The sequence below is a fragment of the Eutrema salsugineum genome, unplaced genomic scaffold (genome assembly GCF_000478725.1).
Source record: "Eutrema salsugineum unplaced genomic scaffold, Eutsalg1_0 scaffold_5, whole genome shotgun sequence".
NCBI classification, from domain to species: domain Eukaryota; kingdom Viridiplantae; phylum Streptophyta; class Magnoliopsida; order Brassicales; family Brassicaceae; genus Eutrema; species Eutrema salsugineum.
In genome coordinates, this window is record NW_006256612.1 from 12,483,307 (window position 1) to 12,504,730 (window position 21,424).

The 21,424-nt window shown below is 36.5% G+C and overlaps 3 protein-coding genes across 4 annotated transcripts; 1 reads left to right on the top strand and 2 right to left on the bottom strand.

Annotated features, from left to right (window-relative positions):
* The first annotated feature begins 4,439 nt into the window (after nt 1-4,439).
* Nucleotides 4,440-9,967, top strand: LOC18993921 (phytochrome A). 2 transcript variants are annotated; one of them, XM_006417499.2, is made up of 6 exons: nt 4,441-5,071; nt 5,341-5,448; nt 6,023-8,088; nt 8,251-9,067; nt 9,155-9,445; nt 9,526-9,967. In XM_006417499.2, the coding sequence occupies exons 3-6, from the start codon at nt 6,030-6,032 to the stop codon at nt 9,725-9,727; spliced, it is 3,369 nt and encodes a 1,122-aa protein (XP_006417562.1). In that variant the 5' UTR covers nt 4,441-5,071; nt 5,341-5,448; nt 6,023-6,029; the 3' UTR covers nt 9,728-9,967. The 2 variants fall into 2 exon arrangements, with proteins under 2 accessions (XP_006417561.1, XP_006417562.1); XM_006417498.2 differs by lacking the exon at nt 5,341-5,448 and having other exon boundaries at nt 4,440-5,071; nt 9,526-9,930.
* A 412-nt stretch (nt 9,968-10,379) lies between these two features.
* LOC18993922 (germin-like protein subfamily 2 member 1) lies at nt 10,380-11,443 on the bottom strand. The gene is made up of 2 exons (XM_006417500.2): nt 11,287-11,443; nt 10,380-11,193 (listed from the first exon to the last, which is right to left on the bottom strand). Exons 1-2 carry the CDS (start codon nt 11,405-11,407, stop codon nt 10,649-10,651), a joined length of 666 nt encoding a protein of 221 aa, XP_006417563.1. The 5' UTR covers nt 11,408-11,443; the 3' UTR covers nt 10,380-10,648.
* Nucleotides 11,444-13,767: 2,324 nt separating this feature from the next.
* Nucleotides 13,768-15,654, bottom strand: LOC18993923 (transcription factor MYB61). Its single transcript, XM_006417501.2, has 3 exons — nt 15,246-15,654; nt 15,022-15,151; nt 13,768-14,867 (listed from the first exon to the last, which is right to left on the bottom strand). The coding sequence occupies exons 1-3, from the start codon at nt 15,376-15,378 to the stop codon at nt 14,039-14,041; spliced, it is 1,092 nt and encodes a 363-aa protein (XP_006417564.1). The 5' UTR covers nt 15,379-15,654; the 3' UTR covers nt 13,768-14,038.
* Nucleotides 15,655-21,424: the final 5,770 nt, after the last annotated feature.

The following is a 21,424-nucleotide window of genomic DNA, read 5'->3' on the forward strand; positions in this document are numbered from 1 at the left end:
CTCATCTTCTTCATCCTTAACGCTTTTTTATAGCTTCTTCAATGGATGCCACCTTTGACTCTAACTGATTTAACTTGGAGAAAACGGTGTCAAACAAAGCCCGCATGGCTTCTTGAGTATCATTCAACATTTCAATTTCTTCGAGTATTGCGAGATCCCACCATTTCTTGAAGCCACAACTGGGAACCTGAAATCCCGAAACTCAGAAATTCAGATGAGACTCAAATTATAAATCAAAATTGAAAACCCAATTGACTTACTTCTGGGAAATTTTTTGGGCCACAACAGCCGTAGAAGCAACCGTAATATTTCCGGCCCCTGTCAAGCCCGGAGTTGTCAGTTAAACACCCAATTGGAGCTAAGCCGCAATAACAAACCTTTGGAATTCCCTTTTGTACAGGGCATGGCAGAATGGTCTTGACTCCATTGACTTCGGGTCCCCATCTAGTGGTCATCCCGTAATCCTTCTTAGGCAAGACAGAAGAAGAGCCATCATTCTTCTTTTCAGCCAATTTCGCGAGGGCTATCTGATATTTATCCATTATGCGGTGGAAACCCTAAAAAACCTATTTGGGGGCAACAATTAGGAAAGAGAATAAGAGGAGAAGAACCCTTTGACCCTTTTCTATGAAAGAGAAAACGGTAAACGACAACCAAAAAAGACAAATACAGAGGAAAATAACTTATAATATTATCCTCAGCCGCCATTCTCACACGTGCATTTTCTGTTGACATCATAGTTGTACCTAGTTGTCCGGTTGTCCCAAAATTGTCATAGTTGTCCTTTGGACGATTTTTAAGTTTTTTCAGTTGTCCTTTAAGAAGAACATTCTTTTTTTAGTTGTCCCCTTAACCCTTGAACATTTTATACTTGCCCCAAGGGTTTCGCGCCCATACTTTTGTATTTCCTATATTTTTACGTTTAACCTCTTATAAGATGGAAACCATTGTCAAAGAATGCCTTATACCATAAGGGTTATTTCATTAGAAACATAAATGGTATATCTTATTTTCAGAAAATAATGGGTTTATTTTAGTGTTTAGTGGTAGTCGTTGAGTATACAGTATTTAAGGGTTTAGGGCTGTATTTGTTTAATGTTTAGTAATTTAAAGAAATTAGTTTGTTCTGGTTATCATAGTTGTCCTAGTTGTCCTAGTTGTCCAAATTGTCATAGTTGTCGTAGTTGTTCTTGTTGTCCTAGTTTCTCACAGTTGTCCCAATTGTACCAATTGTCCACTTTATACTAGTGTGCCTTCTTTTGTCCTAGTTGCAAATAGTTGTCCTAGTTGTTCGTAGTTTGCTTGGGTTTGGACGTAAATTTTTAGGTTGCACCTAATTTTTAGGTTACAAATTACTCCAAAATACATAATATTGCAAGAAATCCAAGATAATGAAAATATTCCATTACTCTTGAATCTTATCTCTTTCCAAATCTTCCATTATCTCCACATGCAATACAGATCTAAGTCCCTCTTTATCCACAATTGTTAGATAGACATACACATCACAATCATCAACAATACATGACTCATTGAGTGGCTTAGCTACCAATGGAATGTAGCTTAACTTGAGCTTCTTCTTACTATCGTTTACCCCAATATTCTTGCATATACCATCTACAACCATCGGATATGTTACCTCATCCAAAGAGGTTTTAAATGATATAGCATAGATGGAGCTTCTTGATATCCATTTAAACTCCTCTCTTTCCTTATAATAACATCCTCCATACTCAAAATGTATGTTTGTGTGGCCGCTCATCCTCTTCTGTTCACAAAACCAAAAAAACTAAGTCATTAACGAATAACAATATTTCCTATTTTCTCACAACTGTACCAATTGTACCAGTTGTCCCACTTATCTCAATCAGTTATCCCAATTGTACCAGTTGTCCCAATACATTCCGGGTCCCAATTGTCCCAATTGTCCCAGTTGTCCCATTCCTTTCAGTTAACCCAATTCAACTCAGTTATCCCATTTGTACCAGTTGTCCCAATACATTCCGGGTCCCAATTTTCCCAATTGTCCCAGTTGTCCCATTCCTTTCAGTTAACCCAATTCAACTCAGTTATCCTAATTGTACCAGTTGTCCAATTCTATTCAGTTAACCCTGTTGTACCAGTTGTCCCATTTCATTTAGTTACCCGAATTGTACAGGTTTTCCCATTACATTCAGTTACCCCAATTGTACCAGTTGTCCCTTTCCATTCAGTTAACCCAATTGTACCAGTTGTCCCTTTCCATTCAGTTAACCTAATTGTACCAGTTGTCCCATATCTCACTGATTCACTATACAAACCTACGATTCAGCTCGATTCAACGGCAACAAGTTCAATTTTAACACTCAGAAGACTAAATCGACATATATACGCCACTCTACTATCCAATGTGCAACCTAAAACGAACGGAATTGACAAATCGATTACTAAACCCTAATCCCCAAACTGTAGAAGAAGTTACCTTATTACCAAATGACGGCTCTACAACGAGATTTGGCGAACACCATGGGTTCAGAGAAGGCCGGCGCACCGCGCCGAGCGATAATAAACGAAGACGGATCGGAGATTCGATCGGACGATTTCTGGGAAAAGATTTTCGATTTCGGATTTCGGTTTAAGATGTTAACCCAGAAATTCAGAGAAACCAGATTCGGTTTGGTATTAGAATTTTAGAATTTTCATTTCTCAATTTTTTTTTGATTTTCGATATAAAAAAACAAACAAAAAATCAGCAATGCCATATCCCTTTTTCATTAAGGGTATTTTTGGAATATCATGTGCTTTATGGCACTCAGACTTATTTATGGCAGGGTAGATCAATTTTTTTTCATTTATGGCTTCTCAGCCATTAAACCTGTTTACAAACGTTTTCTCTTTATTGTACTTATTGCTAAGTTTGATTGAGCCAAAATATTTTTAAATTTTTAGATGCCATGTATGGGAGAAAAGCAACATGCTTTGAACTATGTTTAGTTCAATGGGAATCTTGAGTGACTGCCAGAAGAGAATTGAAGCTGGGTTAACAGATTGGACTTAATTCTCACAATTAAGGCCGGTATAATTGAGTTTGAGACTTCAACCGGACTAAATCCACGGTTTAATATCGTCCATGCGTCCCTAAAACCCATAGATGTATATATGATTTACGAAGTCTTTGGCCCATGACCATTTTCTTAAAAACAAATCACAAGGCCTTTTTTAAGAATTCTAATTTTTTTTAATCATTTTTTATTAGAAAAAGAGCCCAAATTTCTTTTTGTCCAAGAGCTTTCATTTTTATTCGATCAGGCCTGCTCAACATATATTTATTCAATGGAGAAACAACCTAAGAGATGCCGACACCCATATGCAGAGCCGGCCTTGAGCCAAGCAAACCAAGCTGTTTGCGGCCCTTATTTTTACATAAAAAATTTTGAAAACAAAACAGCCAATTTTTTGAAAAAAATATGCAAAACAGCCCATTTTTTCTCTATAGCTTGTGGCCAATGCAAAAAATATGCAGTTCAGGGCCGGCTCTGCCCATATGGAGCCTTTGATACTAAATTGCAGGTTTCTTTAGGTTTCTTAGTTTAGATATCAACACCAACCGAACTTAATTATTCGTTTTAGTTGGATAAACTCTCGCATTTCTCTTGTCGGTTTATATGAATATCTTCTTGTGGGTTCGGATACTACAACATGTACACCAGTGCATTTGCTCCAATTTGAGAAGACTCTAGTTTAGCTCCATCAATTACCAATATACTTAATTATTATAATCCAGATATGTGATTGATTTGAATGTTCAGTTGGTCGGATCCTTTAGGAGTGATTGATTTGGATGTTCAGTTTGGTCGGATCTTTTAAGACCTTTACGATTAATCTTAAAGCCTCAGGAGCACATGAAATTTATTTTCTGCCAACTTTCGCGTTTGGTACCATAATACCAAAAAAATTTGCTTACTGGAGCAAGCTAAGTTTGGTTTTATTTTTTTCTTTTCTGTTGGCACAAATTATCTCACGTAATACATATATCTTTTCTTTGTAAAAAAAATACATTAACTGAGCAAGATGTTGAAAAATAGTCCTAAAATAAAGCGGGTTCACCTAAAAACATCTGACAAGACTTGAAGTCTTGAAGTGTTGTTTTCAAACCTAACATATATTCTTCTATTAATACAAAGAAAACGAAGCTAACGACGTTAAGCTTTGTTCATAATTATTCCCCTAATTGGCATCTAAATATTGAAAGGTCGCCAAAACAAATATAAATTTGGAAAGTCGCTTCTCATAATTAAATCACAGAGAGGCAAATACAAAACGCAAAAAGCCGAGAAAACGTGAAGCCCATAAGACGAGCGTTGTCGTCTTCCTCGAACACAACTTTCCACTTCTGGTTATTGCCTTCATTAAACACTACTACCCCATCCTTCTCTCTCTTCTCTTCCCCGTTTTTTTTTTATTAATATCCTTACTTTTCATCTTATCCTTTAGACCTTTAAACGATTCTCTTTGATCAGATTGAGATCACCCTCAAATTTGTTCTTATACTTTTTACTTCCCTTTTCCTGAATATCTCTCTTTTTTTTTATTGCTCAGTGGTAGTTACATCGGTGAAAAAATATCAGTTTATTGGATTAAATTCCAAAAACTATAGAAAAAGAGTTTTTTTGGAATCCAAGAAAGGTGCCAAGGTTTTTAAGTAATTACAACTTTTTTTTTTTCTTTCATTTTTTCTTCGGCCACCGTTCTGTATTGGCGAGTAAAAATGTTACCGGCGAAGCCGACCTTGTTCTTGATATGCGCGTGAAACTTGTCTTCTATCCAAAACTAGCTTTTTCTTTAATCTATCCCATTTTTATAATATAAACAAATTGCCCCATACTCCAATACATGGGCATACGTATTCAGGTGGTCCCATTCATCGTCGTCGTCTGTGTTAGGGAGCACAAATAATAGAGAAGAGCGACGCAAGCAGAAGTTGAGGCGGTGATCGAGGTCGAGATTTAAAAGAAGAAAAGAAAAGCCTCTGAAGAGTGTGACTAGACAAGATCCGATCATGGTTTCTTGAAACTTCTTCTCTTCTTTAAAGGTAGCTACTTTCCTTTTCCCCAAGTTTCTTCTTTTCTTGATTTAAATATAAATATCGAAGCTTGCTTTGATTGTTTTCTGCTTAGTGCTTAACAGCAACTGGACTCACACTCTCTTACTGCGTAACCTCTTTTCGGGGTTGCGTTTTTTGAAATTTTATCAGTATTTTTGAAGTTAATTAGTTAATAGAGATGTTTGAAAGCTCTCTTTTGATCTGAGTTGATGTGTGTTTGTTATATGTGTTTTCTTTTTTCCACTCAAATTTCGTAGTTTGTGACCACCATCTATGAGAAGAAGCATCTAATCAGTCTCATCCTCTTAGCGCTCTTCACTCTTAGATTGCTTTCGCAGTTGGACTTTACTTCTCTTTTTCAAAAGGTATGGCTATAAAGATTCAACGAGTTCTGATTTTGTATAGCTTATGTATGTAGTTGTATCTGAATGTTGAAAGGCAAATTGACTCAGATCCTCGTTGTTGTTAGTCTTCTTTTGAGTATTAACTACCATTGTGCTACTTGTTAATTCTTGAGATCTTGTTGATTTTAGATAGTAGGATGGCTTAGAAAGGTAGTGTTCATGGAATTTGAAATCTTGGCTATGTTTTTATACCTCATAATTAAGATGCTTCATATGCGTTGCTTTGAAGATGGTAATTAGCAGGATGATTTTTGCATCTGTTGCGTCCTATTTCTGGGTTTAATTAGCTAGAGTTTCTCGAAGGGATTGGTCAACTTCATCCCTCTCTTTGTTGTGAAAGCGACTTATGCTATAACGGCGATTTAGTGTTTGAAATTCTCGATTGCTTTGTAGTGTTTCAAGTTTATGGTCATGTATTCGCTTGTATGACGGGCGATTAATGTTCTTCTGTGTTCCTATGCTAATGGCAACAATGTTTTATTCCCTCTTTATCAGAGTTTTGTACTTATTTCTTGTTTTCTCGTCTCTGTTTCAGGGAAAAAATGTCAGCTTCTAGGCCGAGTCAGTCCTCTGAGGGGTCGAGGCGATCAAGACACAGCGCTCGGATCATTGCGCAGACCACTGTAGATGCCAAGCTCCATGCTGATTTTGAGGAGTCGGGCAGTTCCTTTGATTACTCAACCTCAGTGCGTGTCACTGGCCCGGTTGTGGAGAACCAGCCACCGAGGTCTGACAAGGTGACCACGACTTATCTTCATCACATACAGAAAGGAAAGCTGATTCAGCCCTTTGGTTGTTTGCTTGCTTTGGATGAGAAGACCTTCAAAGTCATTGCATACAGCGAGAATGCTCCTGAGCTGTTGACAATGGCCAGTCATGCAGTTCCTAGTGTTGGCGAACACCCTGTTCTAGGCATTGGGACGGATATTAGGAGTCTTTTCACTGCTCCTAGTGCCTCGGCGTTGCAGAAAGCCCTTGGATTTGGAGATGTCTCCCTGTTGAATCCCATTCTTGTGCACTGCAAGACTTCTACAAAGCCCTTTTATGCGATAATCCACAGGGTTACAGGGAGCATCATCGTCGACTTTGAACCAGTGAAGCCTTATGAAGTTCCCATGACAGCTGCTGGTGCCTTGCAATCATACAAGCTCGCTGCTAAAGCCATCACTAGGCTACAATCTTTGCCCAGCGGAAGCATGGAAAGGCTTTGTGACACGATGGCTCAGGAGGTTTTTGAACTCACTGGGTATGACAGGGTGATGGCTTATAAGTTTCATGACGATGATCACGGTGAGGTTGTCTCCGAGGTGACAAAGCCTGGGCTGGAGCCTTATCTTGGACTTCATTATCCAGCTACTGACATCCCTCAAGCAGCCCGCTTTCTGTTTATGAAGAACAAGGTTCGGATGATCGTTGATTGCAATGCAAAACATGTTAGGGTGCTTCAAGATGAAAAGCTTTCCTTTGATCTTACCTTGTGCGGCTCCACCCTTAGGGCACCACACAGCTGCCATTTGCAGTACATGGCCAACATGGATTCAATAGCATCTCTGGTTATGGCGGTTGTAGTTAACGAGGAAGATGGAGAAGGGGATGCGCCTGATTCTACTACACAGCCTCAAAAGAGAAAGAGACTATGGGGTTTGGTGGTTTGTCATAACACGACTCCCAGGTTTGTTCCGTTTCCTCTCAGGTATGCCTGTGAGTTTCTAGCTCAAGTGTTTGCTATACACGTCAACAAGGAGGTGGAACTGGAGAATCAGATTGTGGAGAAGAACATTTTGCGCACACAGACACTCTTGTGCGATATGCTGATGCGTGATGCTCCGCTGGGTATTGTGTCACAGAGCCCTAACATAATGGACCTTGTGAAATGTGATGGAGCAGCTCTCTTGTATAAAGACAAGATATGGAAACTGGGAACAACTCCAAGCGAGTTCCATCTGCAGGAGATAGCTTCATGGTTGTGTGAATACCACACGGATTCAACGGGTTTGAGCACTGATAGCTTGCATGATGCTGGGTTTCCTAGGGCTCTATCTCTTGGGGATTCAGTATGTGGAATGGCGGCTGTGAGGATATCATCGAAAGACATGATTTTCTGGTTCCGTTCTCATACCGCTGGTGAAGTGAGATGGGGAGGTGCAAAGCATGATCCAGATGACAGGGATGATGCAAGGAGAATGCACCCGAGATCATCGTTCAAGGCTTTCCTTGAAGTGGTCAAGACAAGGAGTTTACCTTGGAAGGACTATGAGATGGATGCCATACACTCGTTGCAGCTGATTCTGAGGAATGCTTTCAAGGATGGCGAAACTACTGATGTGAATACGAAGATCATCCACTCGAAGCTTAATGATCTAAAAATCGATGGTATACAAGAACTAGAAGCTGTGACCAGTGAGATGGTTCGTTTAATTGAAACTGCTACGGTCCCAATATTGGCGGTTGATTCTGATGGATTGATTAATGGCTGGAACACGAAAATTGCTGAGCTGACTGGTCTTCCGGTTGATGAAGCAATCGGGAAGCATCTCCTCACACTTGTTGAAGATTCTTCAGTGGAAATCGTTAAAAGGATGCTAGAGAATGCTCTCGAAGGTAACTGTTTTCCTAGCTTAAGTTTTGCTAAGAATCTCTCAACTAGATGGCACTGTTTAACTTCCAATTGAGTAGCGTAGGCAAAGAAGTACTTTACTTTCCCCTTTTTCTCTCTGAATTGCTCAAGTAGAGTCTATAAAATTCGGTTTCATATTTATGCAGGAACCGAGGAGCAGAATGTCCAATTTGAGATCAAGACGCTACTGTCAAGAGCTGATGCTGGGCCAATAAGTTTAGTTGTAAATGCATGTGCAAGTAGAGATCTCCATGAAAACGTGGTTGGGGTGTGTTTTGTAGCCCATGATCTTACTGGACAGAAGACTGTGATGGACAAGTTTACTCGAATTGAAGGTGATTACAAGGCCATCATCCAGAATCCAAACCCGCTTATCCCGCCCATATTTGGTACCGACGAGTTCGGGTGGTGCACTGAGTGGAATCCAGCAATGTCAAAGTTAACAGGTTTAAAGCGAGAGGAAGTAATGGACAAGATGCTGCTAGGAGAAGTCTTTGGGACGCAGAAGTCATGTTGTCGTCTAAAGAATCAAGAAGCATTTGTAAACCTTGGGATTGTGCTAAATAATGCTGTGACCAGTCAGGAAGCAGAGAAAGTGTCCTTTGCTTTCTTTACAAAAGGCGGAAAGTATGTGGAGTGTCTGTTGTGTGTGAGTAAGAAACTGGACAGGGAAGGTGTAGTGACAGGCGTCTTCTGTTTCCTGCAACTTGCCAGCCATGAGTTGCAGCAAGCCCTCCATGTTCAGCGTCTAGCTGAGCGAACTGCATTGACAAGACTAAAGGCTCTGGCTTACATTAAAAGACAGATCAGAAACCCGCTCTCCGGAATCATGTTTACAAGGAAAATGATGGAGGGCACTGAGTTAGGACCAGAGCAGAGACGGATTTTGCAAACTAGCGCTTTGTGTCAGAAGCAACTCAGCAAGATCCTTGATGATTCGGACCTTGACAGCATCATTGAAGGGTATGCAAGAATGAAAGTCTTTTTTTTTTTTTCTTTTTCCTAAATCCTCTCATCTATTTTCTTATGTGGGGACGTGGCTGCGTTCAGGTGCTTGGATCTGGAAATGAAAGAATTCAACTTAAACGAAGTGTTAACTGCTTCCACGAGTCAAGTAATGATGAAGAGTAACGGAAAGAGCGTTCGAATAACAAATGATACCGGAGAAGAAATAATGTCTGATACTTTGTACGGAGACAGCATTAGACTTCAACAAGTCTTGGCAGATTTCATGCTCATGTCTGTTAACTTTACACCATCCGGTGGTCAGCTAACTGTTACAGCTTCCCTGAGGAAAGATCAGCTCGGGCGATCTGTGCATCTTGCTTATTTAGAGATCAGGTAAGATTTGATTAATCAGAAAAATCAATATGATTTTCAAAGAAAATGTGCATTGATGATATTGTGTTTTATGAAAACAGGATAACGCATACTGGAGCTGGGTTACCAGAGTTTTTGCTAAACCAAATGTTTGGGACTGAGGAAGATGTGTCAGAGGAAGGATTAAGCTTAATGGTTAGCCGGAAACTGGTGAAGCTGATGAATGGAGATGTGCAGTACTTGAGACAAGCTGGGAAATCTAGTTTCATTATCTCTGCGGAACTCGCTGCAGCGAACAAGTAGTCCCCAAAAGAAAAAGGGGTTATGGCTTTGATATAATAGTCAACGTTTCTCTTTGTTTGTAACTTTCCTTGTTGCTCTTGTTTTCATTTTCATTTTCAATAACGATGAAATATCCATCCATTTACATCTTCTGTTAACTCTGTTCTGAAGCTGTAAATGTGGATGCATATCTAATCTTCCTCTCGAGTGTTTTGGTTATCATTCGAAAAACTGATGTATGAGAAGTGAGCTAATTTACGGTTTTATGGTGGTCATAAGAACAGAAACTCCTCACATGGATGAATATCTCTCTGAGTACAGGTTGATGATAGAGAGGATCTGCGGAATACACTAAATCGGCGTAGCTGGAGTCTATGCCTCGAATTTAATCCAACAGGCCAGAGTTTAGAGGTAATGTATGATCCTTCATCCTTGACTATTAAGTTGCTAGAATCCTTAGTTTAAACAAATTGGCTATAGCTTAACTCCATGAAGAAGCAGACATATTTTTAAATTCTAAAGGTATCTAAGTAGCTGGCCATATGAAGTACACTTAGATTTGAAATAAGAAGCACATGAGGGGGAAGTATAACATTCGATCTTATCAATTGATTAATCAGTTTTATTACGCCAATACGCAAGAGTCTCTCAAGTTGATAATTTTATATGAAGGGGGCCAGATAAGTAGCTTACCTGCTTTTATATTTATTCCAAGTTTTTAAATATGATCAACATCAGCATACCTGTTTCTAGTCAACTTTTAAACCAAAAAAAAAAAAAATTGGATTATACAGAAGATCATACATGAGACTATGGAGCTCAAATGCACACTCAAAGATGAGTTATTGTTTATAACACAAGATAAATTCAAAAAAGAAGGATAAAAGATCTTTCCTTTGAGAGAAAAACAGAACCGGAAAACTATAATGAATCTGGAGAAGATCATTTCTTGGGTTGGAACTTGGTTTTGATGTGTTTGACGGTTCCTGGAGATGTCTGAAAGGCTTGAGCCAAGATGGTGTCGGGTACAGGAGGAGAAGAACCGAACAAAGTAGCACCAAGAGATTGAGTTCCAGGAAGCTGACTATTGAAAGCAGCGATAACAGAAGCAGGAACATGGCCACTGTTCTTCTGGAAGTGGACGAGTCCTTTAGGGAAAGCAAAGACGTCTCCTTTCTTGAGAGATTGAGAGATGAGCTTATTGGCGGTTGTGAGAAACCCAACGTCGAGTGTTCCTTCGAGGACGAAGACGACTTCAGTGGCACGCGGGTGGGTGTGAGGTGGGTTTAAACCACCTGGTGCGTAGTCGATGCGAGAGAGGGAGACACCAAGCGTGTTGAGTCCTGGAATCGTCATCACGTTTGCTCCTGTGACTAAGGCCCCGAATGTGTTGTTGGTAAGACCTGGATTCGCTAATCCTTGTGAGAAGAAATCTAATGATGTGACATTAGCCGCGTCTTTGCAAGGAAAGCCATTGACTTTGATTCCTGCGAAAAAAAGTGAGAAAAAATCGAAGCTTTTTTTAGGGAAATGGAAAAGATGAGATCAGAGATTTTAGGGTAAAATCAAAAATTTGTTACCGGAGGAGAGATCAGCTACGCAGAGGTCTTGGAGCATGTCGGGATCTGCGGAGACTGTGATGAAGAAGAAGAAGACGGCGAAGCTGAGGAGGAGGAAGAGCGTTCGAGTTGGTGAAGCCATGGGATTGGTTGTTAATGGTGGGACTGTAACAGTTGAGAATTATTGTTTATAAAGGAGAGAGAAAGTGAAGAAGGCGATGACTTTTCTCGTTGAGAGAGAGAAAAAGCAAGGAACATGCCCTTCCTTTTATCTCTCCTTCTCTCTCTTCTGTCAAACTATGAAATGTCAAAGGTCAACTAATACTAAACGGATGGATCAGAGCTGTGCCATTGAAAAAAAATGGCTACACTTGTTTTGGTATTACACGGTACTTATTTAATGATTCATCAATTCAAAGCCATAAAAATGAATATTGTTATTACCCAACACCTGATGTATTTATCAGATAATGTTTGTCTTATTTGTATCAATTTTGTATTATAAAACTTGATTTGCACAAATGTTCTCCGGTTTTGATGGTTTTTGCTCCTTGCTCCGATTCTTTCATTTTGTGACCTTTGTCCGGGACAATCAAAAATATTTATTTTTAAGCTACGCGTCGTCTTTGGTGGGTTGGGTCTATCCATAATTTGAGTTTGGGCTTTGTGTTTGTTACGTCTTCATCTAAGACGACACTTGTGGATTGAAGAAGATCTGAAAGCAAATCGTTTTGACTATTAAGTCTAAACGACACCGTATTCTGTTTAGGAGAGTGATTTTCTTCTAGTGCAATGTAGAGAGATGATTAGTAATATTTTCATCGGTAAAAATATAGATTTTTCCACTCAACATAATATCCAAAATCGAGCTTTGATTTTCCATTTTCAGGTCTGTAAACAGTTTGTGTGCCAATTAACTATCATCAAACTTCCGAATAGATGGTTATCCATATTGTAAAAGGGCCAATGGCATTCACCAAAATGTTGATATTAATAAAGTAAAACTTTTTGAGAAAAGAAGTTAAAATCCTTACCAAAAAAAAAAAAATCTACCATAAAACCTTAGAAGTTTTCTCTTTTGATATGAAATCTTTAAAACCTCCGAAGTTTCCTTCTCGATAAATAAAGAATGCTATTTTATTTGTCTAATTATCAGCATGTCAACACGGTTTTCGAATATCTGAATGTCGTTGTTTAAAGATAATTATAAAAAAGAAAATTTTACGCAAAATATAGATAGATAAGAAAATATTTCATAGGAGAGAATACAAGAGAGCAATGATTCCACGACATTCTCTATGTTTTCTCCATTGTCTTACTCTTACGCACAATACATCTTTTATTTATTATTGCTAACAACCGCGACAAGTGTTTATGTTTAATCTCCCTTGCATAACATACGCCAATCAAAACTAACACAATGATTGGTTCAATGTAGCACCAATTATTCAGTTCACATGCATTCTCGTCTCTTGCGTTCCACTAAACCTTATTATAATGCAAATGTATATAGTATATGCTAATATCTAAATCCTCAAACCGATTAATATTTTGGTCGGTTAAAAATAAACATTTACCACTGAAGATATATAATATACATTTAATATATATTATTTGAGGAAAATGATTTCTCAGATGCTAAAAGAAACTTCAAAATATTTTTGATTTCCTTTTTATTGAAATTAGACTAATCTGTTTGAGAAATCAATTTTTATTTTATTTTTAAATATCGCCTAATTTAAAGTCAAACAAACATGTAAATACTTTCTTACCGGTCGAGTTATTGCGTTAGGTTATTTCTAAAAGGTAAAAAGTGGTTATTTTGGATTAGAATCTTGAAAAAATATATGTGCTAAGCCTATATAGTATATAGTAAAGCAAATGACTTTGGGATAATAAAATGAAAGCCCCATCACTCATGTTTATAAAGATTAAATATCCTCGATGTACATATTAAACATAAAAATTTAAAAATTTAAAAGCTTCTCGAACTCTTTCGAATTTTCTACCGCGAAAGAATATTCCGACGCCGGCCGAAACATAAATTTTGGTCAATGGGGAAAATTCCAATTTTCTGATAAGACTTACAAAAAGCACATACAAAGAAGAAAAAGACTAAGCAAAATGACAAACCTTTTTTCCAAAGTTTATAATAGCTAGAAATTAACGGTATTCGATTCCTAATCTCTCAAATATGTGATAAGTCATTCATTTCAGAAAACGGAAATCATTTTCAAAAATAAAAATAAATAACGTCGTATTTAAACCAGGGTCCTTTCGGAAAAAAGGTGTCCCTTCTTAGTTTTTATTAGTTGAGCTAATTTCCAACCTTAGTTTAATTTATATGTTTTACTTTAATTTTATGTTTTCTTTTTGTCTTTTTTTTTTTTGTCTTTTAATTCATTACAGGTCTGAAAATGGTGAAAGATGTGACTCTGACTTACAACTCGTCCACGGAAACAGACAGAAACTGATTTATTACATTCATCATTGTTCTTCACCAGATTAATTGCAAACACAAACCTCTGAAATCATCGAGAGTAATATACATCATAATCTCTTACAACAAAAAAAAAAGTATATAGTATGAGAATGAAAGGTTTGCAAAAGAAAGAAGAATAGTTGACGTATAAAACACACTTAAAAATAAATAAAAAAAGACAGCTCGATTTTCTTACCCATGAATATACAGAACACTCAAATCCACTGTACGTATGTATGTATTGTATATCTTTTTTGTTCTCTAAATCTGTTAGAATTAAGAAAAAGAAAGCTAAAGGGACTGACCAAAAGAGACGGCCATTCTCTGAAGATCCTTGGAGAACACGTCACTAGCTTCATTTGCGCCCAAATTCTCGTTTTGGCTTTGGCTCCAAGAATCTGTCATGTTCGAAACATTGGCTAAATAATCTGTCTCTGATTTAACGTAGATCGGTTGAGAGCTTTGACTCTGTACATTGCTCCCACTGAAGAACGGTGTGTTCAAATACTCTGACCATTTTATTTCCTCCAAGTTATGATTGGGTTTGACTAGCGAAGGAGAAGAGTTTGGGATTGACCATGAGAATCCGCCATTGTCGAAGAAATGGGAGGTGCTGTTTATCGGAAATTCCCAGTTAGGTGCAGCCAATTTCACATGATCTGCTCCGGAGACAGTACTTGAGCTGTTGTCCGGAGGAAGACTAATCGAGGGCTTCACGCATACCGGCGTCTGAAAGACAGAACTAACCATGTTTCCGGGGCTAAACTGCGTTGGAATCATGGAGCAGAGTGAAGAAGAATCTGTTGTAACAGAGAGCCCAAGATTGGAGTTGAAGTTGAGCTTCTGAAACCCGAAGTAGTCGGAGAAATCAGATGGCCTTTCGAGGAAGAAGTCTTGGTTAGTTGCAGAGGAGGAACTTGGAGACTTGTGGTCGTTGCTGCTTCTTTTGTTGTTGCTCGTTGGTTTGTCTTTGTCACTAAAGCTCTCAACTTCAGCGATGGGTTTGTGTGTGTTTGGATCAATGCCTCTTTGTTTCAGTTTCTTCTTGATGCTTGAATTCCATAGATTCTTGATCTCGTTGTCGGTTCTTCCCGGAAGCCTTGCCGCAATTTGTGACCATCTGATAAAAAACAGAGCAGAAAACCAAACCAGAGGAAGTTTAACACATACACATGATCCTCTGTTAAAACAGAACAGAGCCAGAAACAGAGGAAACTTCAGATATAAACTCTGTTTTCTATGACATCTTTGACAGCATTATTGCTGATATGTACCTGTTTCCGAGGACAGCGTGAAGCTCGACGATGAGACTCTCTTCTTCTGGAGAGAAAGCTCCTCTCTTTAAATCAGGTCTCAAGTAATTGATCCATCTTAGTCTGCAACTCTTTCCACACCTCTGCAAACCTGTAGGTAGACACAGATTTTTTATTACAAAAAGTAGTTCTTTTTCTATTTATTTGTGTTTTTTTTTCTCTTGAATTGAGGAAGAAATGTTTACCAGCGAGTTTAGGGACAGAGCTCCAGCAGCCATGGCCGTGATTAGTGATGTGATTGAGAAGCTTCTCGTCTTCTTCAGGAGACCAAAGCCCTTTTCTTAGCTTTTGTTTGTAACAGCAAGAATGTCTCCCCATTTAGTTCAACAAAGCTGCAATGCTGAGCAAAGGAACAATGAAAGAGAAGAAAGCTCTGTTTCTCTTTATAAGTATTGAGAGAGAAGAAAAGCAAATTTTGTGTACAGAGAATTTACATAAAACTTTTGAAGGTTAATGGAATCTGAGGAAAAGAAGAAGAGAAAGATGGAGAAAACGAAGTAACAGATCTGCAGAGAGAGAGAGAGAGAGAGTATTAATAGGACTAAGAAAAGTCACTTTCTTCAGAAGGGTTTGTTGAATTTTATGCTCACTTTAATTTTCTCTCACTAGAAGTTATTTTTCAAGAGAAAAGAGGCAAAAGTGTGAATTTTTATAGCGTTTGTCGAAACAAATTGATTGGTCCACGTCGGATCGGCTCACACCAATGGTAAGAGGTCATGGTTAAGAAATGGTGTTCATGTAGTTTTTGATGAAATTTACATCACTCCAATCATCATATATTCGTCATGTTCCTGTGGACCCTTTTCCATACATTCAAATGCATCAACTAAAGTATGATCGACACTTATTTCAATCAATCGCCAAAAACTATTTTCTTTTAGAGTTAAAATTGATAATAGGTGTGAGTTTAAGTAGTGGAGACATGCTCATTCATGCTCAGCCTGTCCTAAAAGATATTACGAGTCTCTCTACTCAAACCAAAAACCGGCGTGACCACAGAAACTATTCTATAAATCTTATTTCGGAGATTCATACAAACCATGGAGCTTTTTCCATGATCTTCTGATGTTTCTCTCTTTGGAGATTCATAGTCTCTGTATTTACAGTAAGGGAAATGGCGGAAACGCTTAGTCGAGAGTAATTTAACAATATCAATGACCTGTTTAAACATGAATTTTATTTTTTGTCTTGGTGGGTTCACAGCTTTTGATGAAAATATGTGGATTCCACATATGAAGATGTCATGAGTTCAAAAATCAAAATTGTATCAAAGTCGCACATATATAGGAATAATGTTTGCTCCTAAAACGTTTTTGGTATGTGACAAGGATATTGCACTCTTTAAATGATGATATGCCAAAAATATAATGTTTAAAAGCTTTCTACTTGAATTTCTATGTCACCAAGTGCATCTAACTTTTCGAAAATCTTACTAGAAATTTTATACAGTATCATTGTAATTTTTAAGATGTGTGAGAGAGTGATTCTCAATATCTGTATGAAAAAAATCACCTTTATTTTATTGTGAAGCCAAAATAATCAGCGGCTCGCCGAACGGAGATAGAACACACAGACCAGAACTAATATATATTTACTATAGCGGTCGAAGTGTTATACATAAATTCTTTACAGTGAGAATGGAACAATTAAAGTAACACATTAGATGGTGTGTAGATAAAATGAAGACAAAGAAGAGTTGTTTGTTGTCGTCATGAAAGACTTCTGCAATGAATTAAAAGCAAATGCTAAATAAGGACTAAATCTTTGTGAAGATGAACGCATCAATTAAAGGAAATAATGGGAAAGGTTCATAACCAGCAAGAAATTGTCATCATTGGTTAATGTTTCCAGAAATGATTAAATGGAATTAAATGGCTACATAGCGAAATTTAGAAATTTTGCTTTATTAACATGGTTTCTTTTGCAGATGAATGAGAATAATTAAGTGTCTCTTTTGTTTGCTTTATACATTTTTAAATTTAAATTGACTCACTTCTCTTTTGGCATTTTTCTCCTTTTTTTGCCTTAAAATCAGTCATAATAGAGAGGGTATATTCTTTGTCCATTCACTAAAACTTTCCCTCAAATATTCACATGTTGATCCTTTGTAGTTTTCTTACGTTATCTAGAGACGGCCTCTCGTTAGACTCTTACCGTTTATCCATTTGTTTATAGGGACCCATTCCTATAAATATTGTGGAAGATATTTATGAAGTTAATTCTTTTCTAATGTCATGAAGTTAGAATTATTTATCTTGGTAAGACTCTTGATATATTTATATTGTTGCATTAAGATATACAAAAGAGGTGGTGGCCTAAGCCCTAATGGTAATATAAGGCTGTTGGCTTCCTTAGGAGAGATTACGGACCGGATGCCTATAAAATTTATCTTTTACTGCTAGATCGTCATTTTAGAAAATTTGAAAGAGTCACTATATTTGTGTGTTTTTATTTATTTGATTGTTAATTATGTACTTTTTTTTTTGGTCGAAATTGTTATGTACTTATTAAAAGCCAATTTTTAATAGGTTATGCATATTTGAATTTTTTTATTTTAATAGACATAGTTAACCATAAAATGTTAATAAGAAAATTCGAAACTACAAGCTAATAAATTAATAGTATATGGAGTCAACTATATTATTTTCTACTTATATTATAAAATTGGGAAACCAGCATTTTTTTCTAATAACCTTGTATGCCTCTTATATTTCTGATTCCTACGAATGGATTTATTTGTTGTATTCATCCACAATAGAAAACATTATGAAGCCATTAACGAGGGAATATCTTGTTCAATGCCATTGTTCATGCAGGAGCCCAAAAATGAGACTTGATACCTCTGCTCATAAAAATAAACAAAACCGACACGAAATGTTTCACAATCAAACACAATAAAATAAATGGACTAGTGGATTTATTGTAGAATATCTCGAACCAAAGCTGTCAAAAGATACTTCGAATTAAAAAAATTCACCAAATGATTAATTATAAGAAACGCAAATAATATATGGAAAGACTTTGCAATTGCAGAGAGTGTCTTTTTAATCATACTCAATAAACTAATACCAAATAACACGTTCTTGGAGTATATCATGGAAAAGAAAACATTTTGTACTAACTTCAACTATATATAATATAAGTATCCCCTAAAAAATGGAACATATTCGATTAGGATCATCATTGATGATTGAGACCCATCATTTGATCATCATCATGATTATAAGACAATCATGCAGATATCCGCCGCAGCCCTTCCATTATATGCAATGTAAGCCATGCATATCTGATTTCAGATTTTTTAGGCGTTGATTTTTATTTGATTTGGAGCATAGCATGCATATATACTCGTTGTTTCAAAGTTTCAGACTAACCTCCTTTTTTAAGAGAACAGCCTTGAGGAAACCGAAGATGTCTTTTACCACTAAATGTTTGAATTCGTTTTCAACATTTCGATGATATTCCGAAGTTTATACGTGTTTTCAGTTGTGATCATATATGCAGATAATATGGGAGAAGGAAAAAAATTAGTTTCATCAATTTACGCAAAACTAACCTTTCTATACCATCGTAATTAGATTTATTACGTATGGTTTTTGATATATATATATATATATATATATATATAAAATAAGTAGTAAAAATTGTGATTTTTATGTATTCTGGTGCATTGTAAAATCATATATAATAAGTAGCGCATGTAAATGCATACACATCAACATAAAACATATGTCACAGTTTCTCTAGTTTCTTATTTGACGAACCCTTGTTTGGTAGGGAAGGAATGAATACTAGTTTGCAATTTTGCATGGTTGATTTTCATTCACTAGAGAACGAGTTTTGCATTGTATATAGCTATATATTGGAAGTATTATCTTATTAACCATTGAAACCAAAAATACACATATGACTACAAGAGAACATATGAGCTGTAACAGTCTCTCAACTCAACCCTCCACTTGTTTTTTTTTTTAAATTTTAATTGTAGAGCTAATCCTCTCTGTCATTTCCGTTTGTTATTGCCCTAAGGTGATTTGAAAGTCTCTGATCTAACTTCTAAGTAGAGAAGTGAACAAGGGTTACGTCATACGGTCGTTGTCGTTTGCCATTGTCACAACTCACGCGAGGATTATAAAATTTTCGCCGACAAAAGAGAAAGGAGAAGAGGCTGAACACTTAACACGTCTATTATAGTTAAACAGAACCCTCCTTCAATCTAGCTAGGCCCTATTTTGTTCTTTTAGGGCTCCCATTTTTATCAAATTTTAACACATGAATATAAATGATTTGACGGCGCTTTTGGTTTCGATGTACGTTACTCATTACTAGCTAGTATATTTAAATACATAGTATCTGGCAACTAAAATGCGACTAACTACTGCTTAAAAATCGTAAAGCAAGGTCTAGATTACAATTAACAAATTTGGTTCAGTTAAAATTCGTGGTCTTGTGCACAGTATAATTTGTAATCTACATTGCATTACTATTCTTTTCTGGATTCCCTTGATCAAGCATGAATAATCTCTATATGACAAAGAGTTGTTATAGCTAGGAACTTAGAAGTGATTGTGCCATCTAAGATGATTTTTCCACTTTTAATGATACTTTTGAAATTCGCATAAATTTTACATATCTGAGCCATTCTTAAGTGTGTTAATCAAGTAATGAAAATGACTCTTAAAAAATTGTAAACTTTTTTTGTAAAAACTAGGTGACCTGAGAGATGGCGATACCAAAACCTGACTATTCTATTTTTTTTTTTAATTGGCTACAACTTATTTTACATATATGATACACCAATATTGAATCTTGTTGTTTACCCTGTACAATAATTTTCCTATAGCTAAAAGATTTAGACCAACAATCTTGATTAACTATTAGAGGATATATAACCACCAATTATATTTTTAATGACTAACGAAAAGATGCATCCAATAAAAGTTTGTGAAAGTGCAAAACATTTAATCACGTATACAACGATGTCGATGGAAGATTTATCGGCTTTTTTTTGTGGTAATAAGAATTTTATTAATTAGACAAGGAGAAAGTATAGTACATTTAGATTAAGAGGATGAAGTCACGGAGAGAGCGAGAGGGGCCCAGGCAGTGAGAAGTGACCTTAATTGTATACCATCTTAATTGGCCTGTTTAGCATTAATCCCATCATCAAGGAAACATTAGCACATGCATGCACTTATACTAAGGACCCTTTTTCATATTTTTAATTATTTTTGAAGTTTCTCGTAAATCCTCATTCCATTAGTTAAAAATCAGTACTTCGTAATAAACATATTATGCCCATATTAAAAGACAAAAATATAACATTTGCTTTGTGTTTTAATCCATGTGTTTGTGTATTGTGATACTATTTTTACCAGTTGCTTGCCTCATTTGCTTTTCCAAAATGATCATTTGATTTGGGTTTTGTGATTTGTGGTGGAGATAAAGATCAAACTTAGAAAAGAAGGCAAACAATATTTCAAGTTTGATTAAAAGTGAGAAAAGAGGGCTTGTATGGTTGAATTTCTCTAATATGGCTTAATCTAATTGGTAAGACAGAAGAGAAGAAAAGACATAATCATAGATAATCTTGATATATTAGTGTGGCCAAAAGCAAAATGATGTCTAACTTTTCTTTTGCTTTGCCACATTAACACCATTTTCTTCTCTTTCAAGTTTCAATTAAGGGTCCTTCAATTAAAAACCTCTTTTACTTCATTTGTCTCCCTATGTGCTGAACGTGTCGGTTTCCTATTGCTTGTCCTAACTCATTGGTTTTGTAATTAGTTAGAGCCGTCTTATCCATCTTCAATAGAAGATATCAATCGAAAGTAATGCAGTCTAAACCCTTTTTTGTTCGCCTCTTTCCACTACGCCATTTTTTTCAGTATCTAAAAACTTATAATGTGCAAAATTACGTTTTTAAACACGATTTTGAAAATACACTACTATTAAAAATAATATGCAGAATGGAAAGTACCTTTATATAGTTGTAGAATTAACTGAATTAAATTAAACTTCGTAAACATATTTGTGTTTTTGTTTTAAGAAAATACAAAAATCATCCATTACATAAGAAATTGAGCGTAAAGTAGATTGTTTGTAGAATTAACTGAACTAAACTAGCTTTCCACAGTATCTAATAATTCATTGAAGATTGATCTTGTATATATACTACTTTAAAAGTCTAATTCGTGACGGTGCAGAGCTAAAGACTCGATTCTTCACACTGAACTATAGTTTACGCCAAGATTTTTAAAAGATCAAGACAGGACATAGACTCTCAAGTCATAGGCGTGAAAGTTCCTTTATATAGTTGGTATTTATAGAAATATATCTTAGGCAGCATATATAGCATGTATGG

What these genes read in the sequence shown, in the direction of transcription:
- LOC18993921 (XM_006417498.2), top strand. Translation starts at nt 6,030, where the DNA reads ATGTCAGCTTCTAGGCCGAGTCAGTCCTCTGAGGGGTCGAGGCGATCA. An exon ending in CTTGACAGCATCATTGAAGG is followed by an intron (nt 9,068 to 9,154) that starts GTATGCAAGAAT and finishes GGCTGCGTTCAG; the next exon opens with GTGCTTGGATCTGGAAATGA. An exon ending in CTTGCTTATTTAGAGATCAG is followed by an intron (nt 9,446 to 9,525) that starts GTAAGATTTGAT and finishes TTATGAAAACAG; the next exon opens with GATAACGCATACTGGAGCTG.
- LOC18993922 (XM_006417500.2), bottom strand. Translation starts at nt 11,407, where the DNA reads ATGGCTTCACCAACTCGAACGCTCTTCCTCCTCCTCAGCTTCGCCGTC. An exon ending in CGTAGCTGATCTCTCCTCCG is followed by an intron (nt 11,194 to 11,286) that starts GTAACAAATTTT and finishes TTTTTTTCGCAG; the next exon opens with GAATCAAAGTCAATGGCTTT.
- LOC18993923 (XM_006417501.2), bottom strand. Translation starts at nt 15,378, where the DNA reads ATGGGGAGACATTCTTGCTGTTACAAACAAAAGCTAAGAAAAGGGCTT. An exon ending in CTCTGTCCCTAAACTCGCTG is followed by an intron (nt 15,152 to 15,245) that starts GTAAACATTTCT and finishes GTCTACCTACAG; the next exon opens with GTTTGCAGAGGTGTGGAAAG. An exon ending in CACGCTGTCCTCGGAAACAG is followed by an intron (nt 14,868 to 15,021) that starts GTACATATCAGC and finishes GTTTTTTATCAG; the next exon opens with ATGGTCACAAATTGCGGCAA.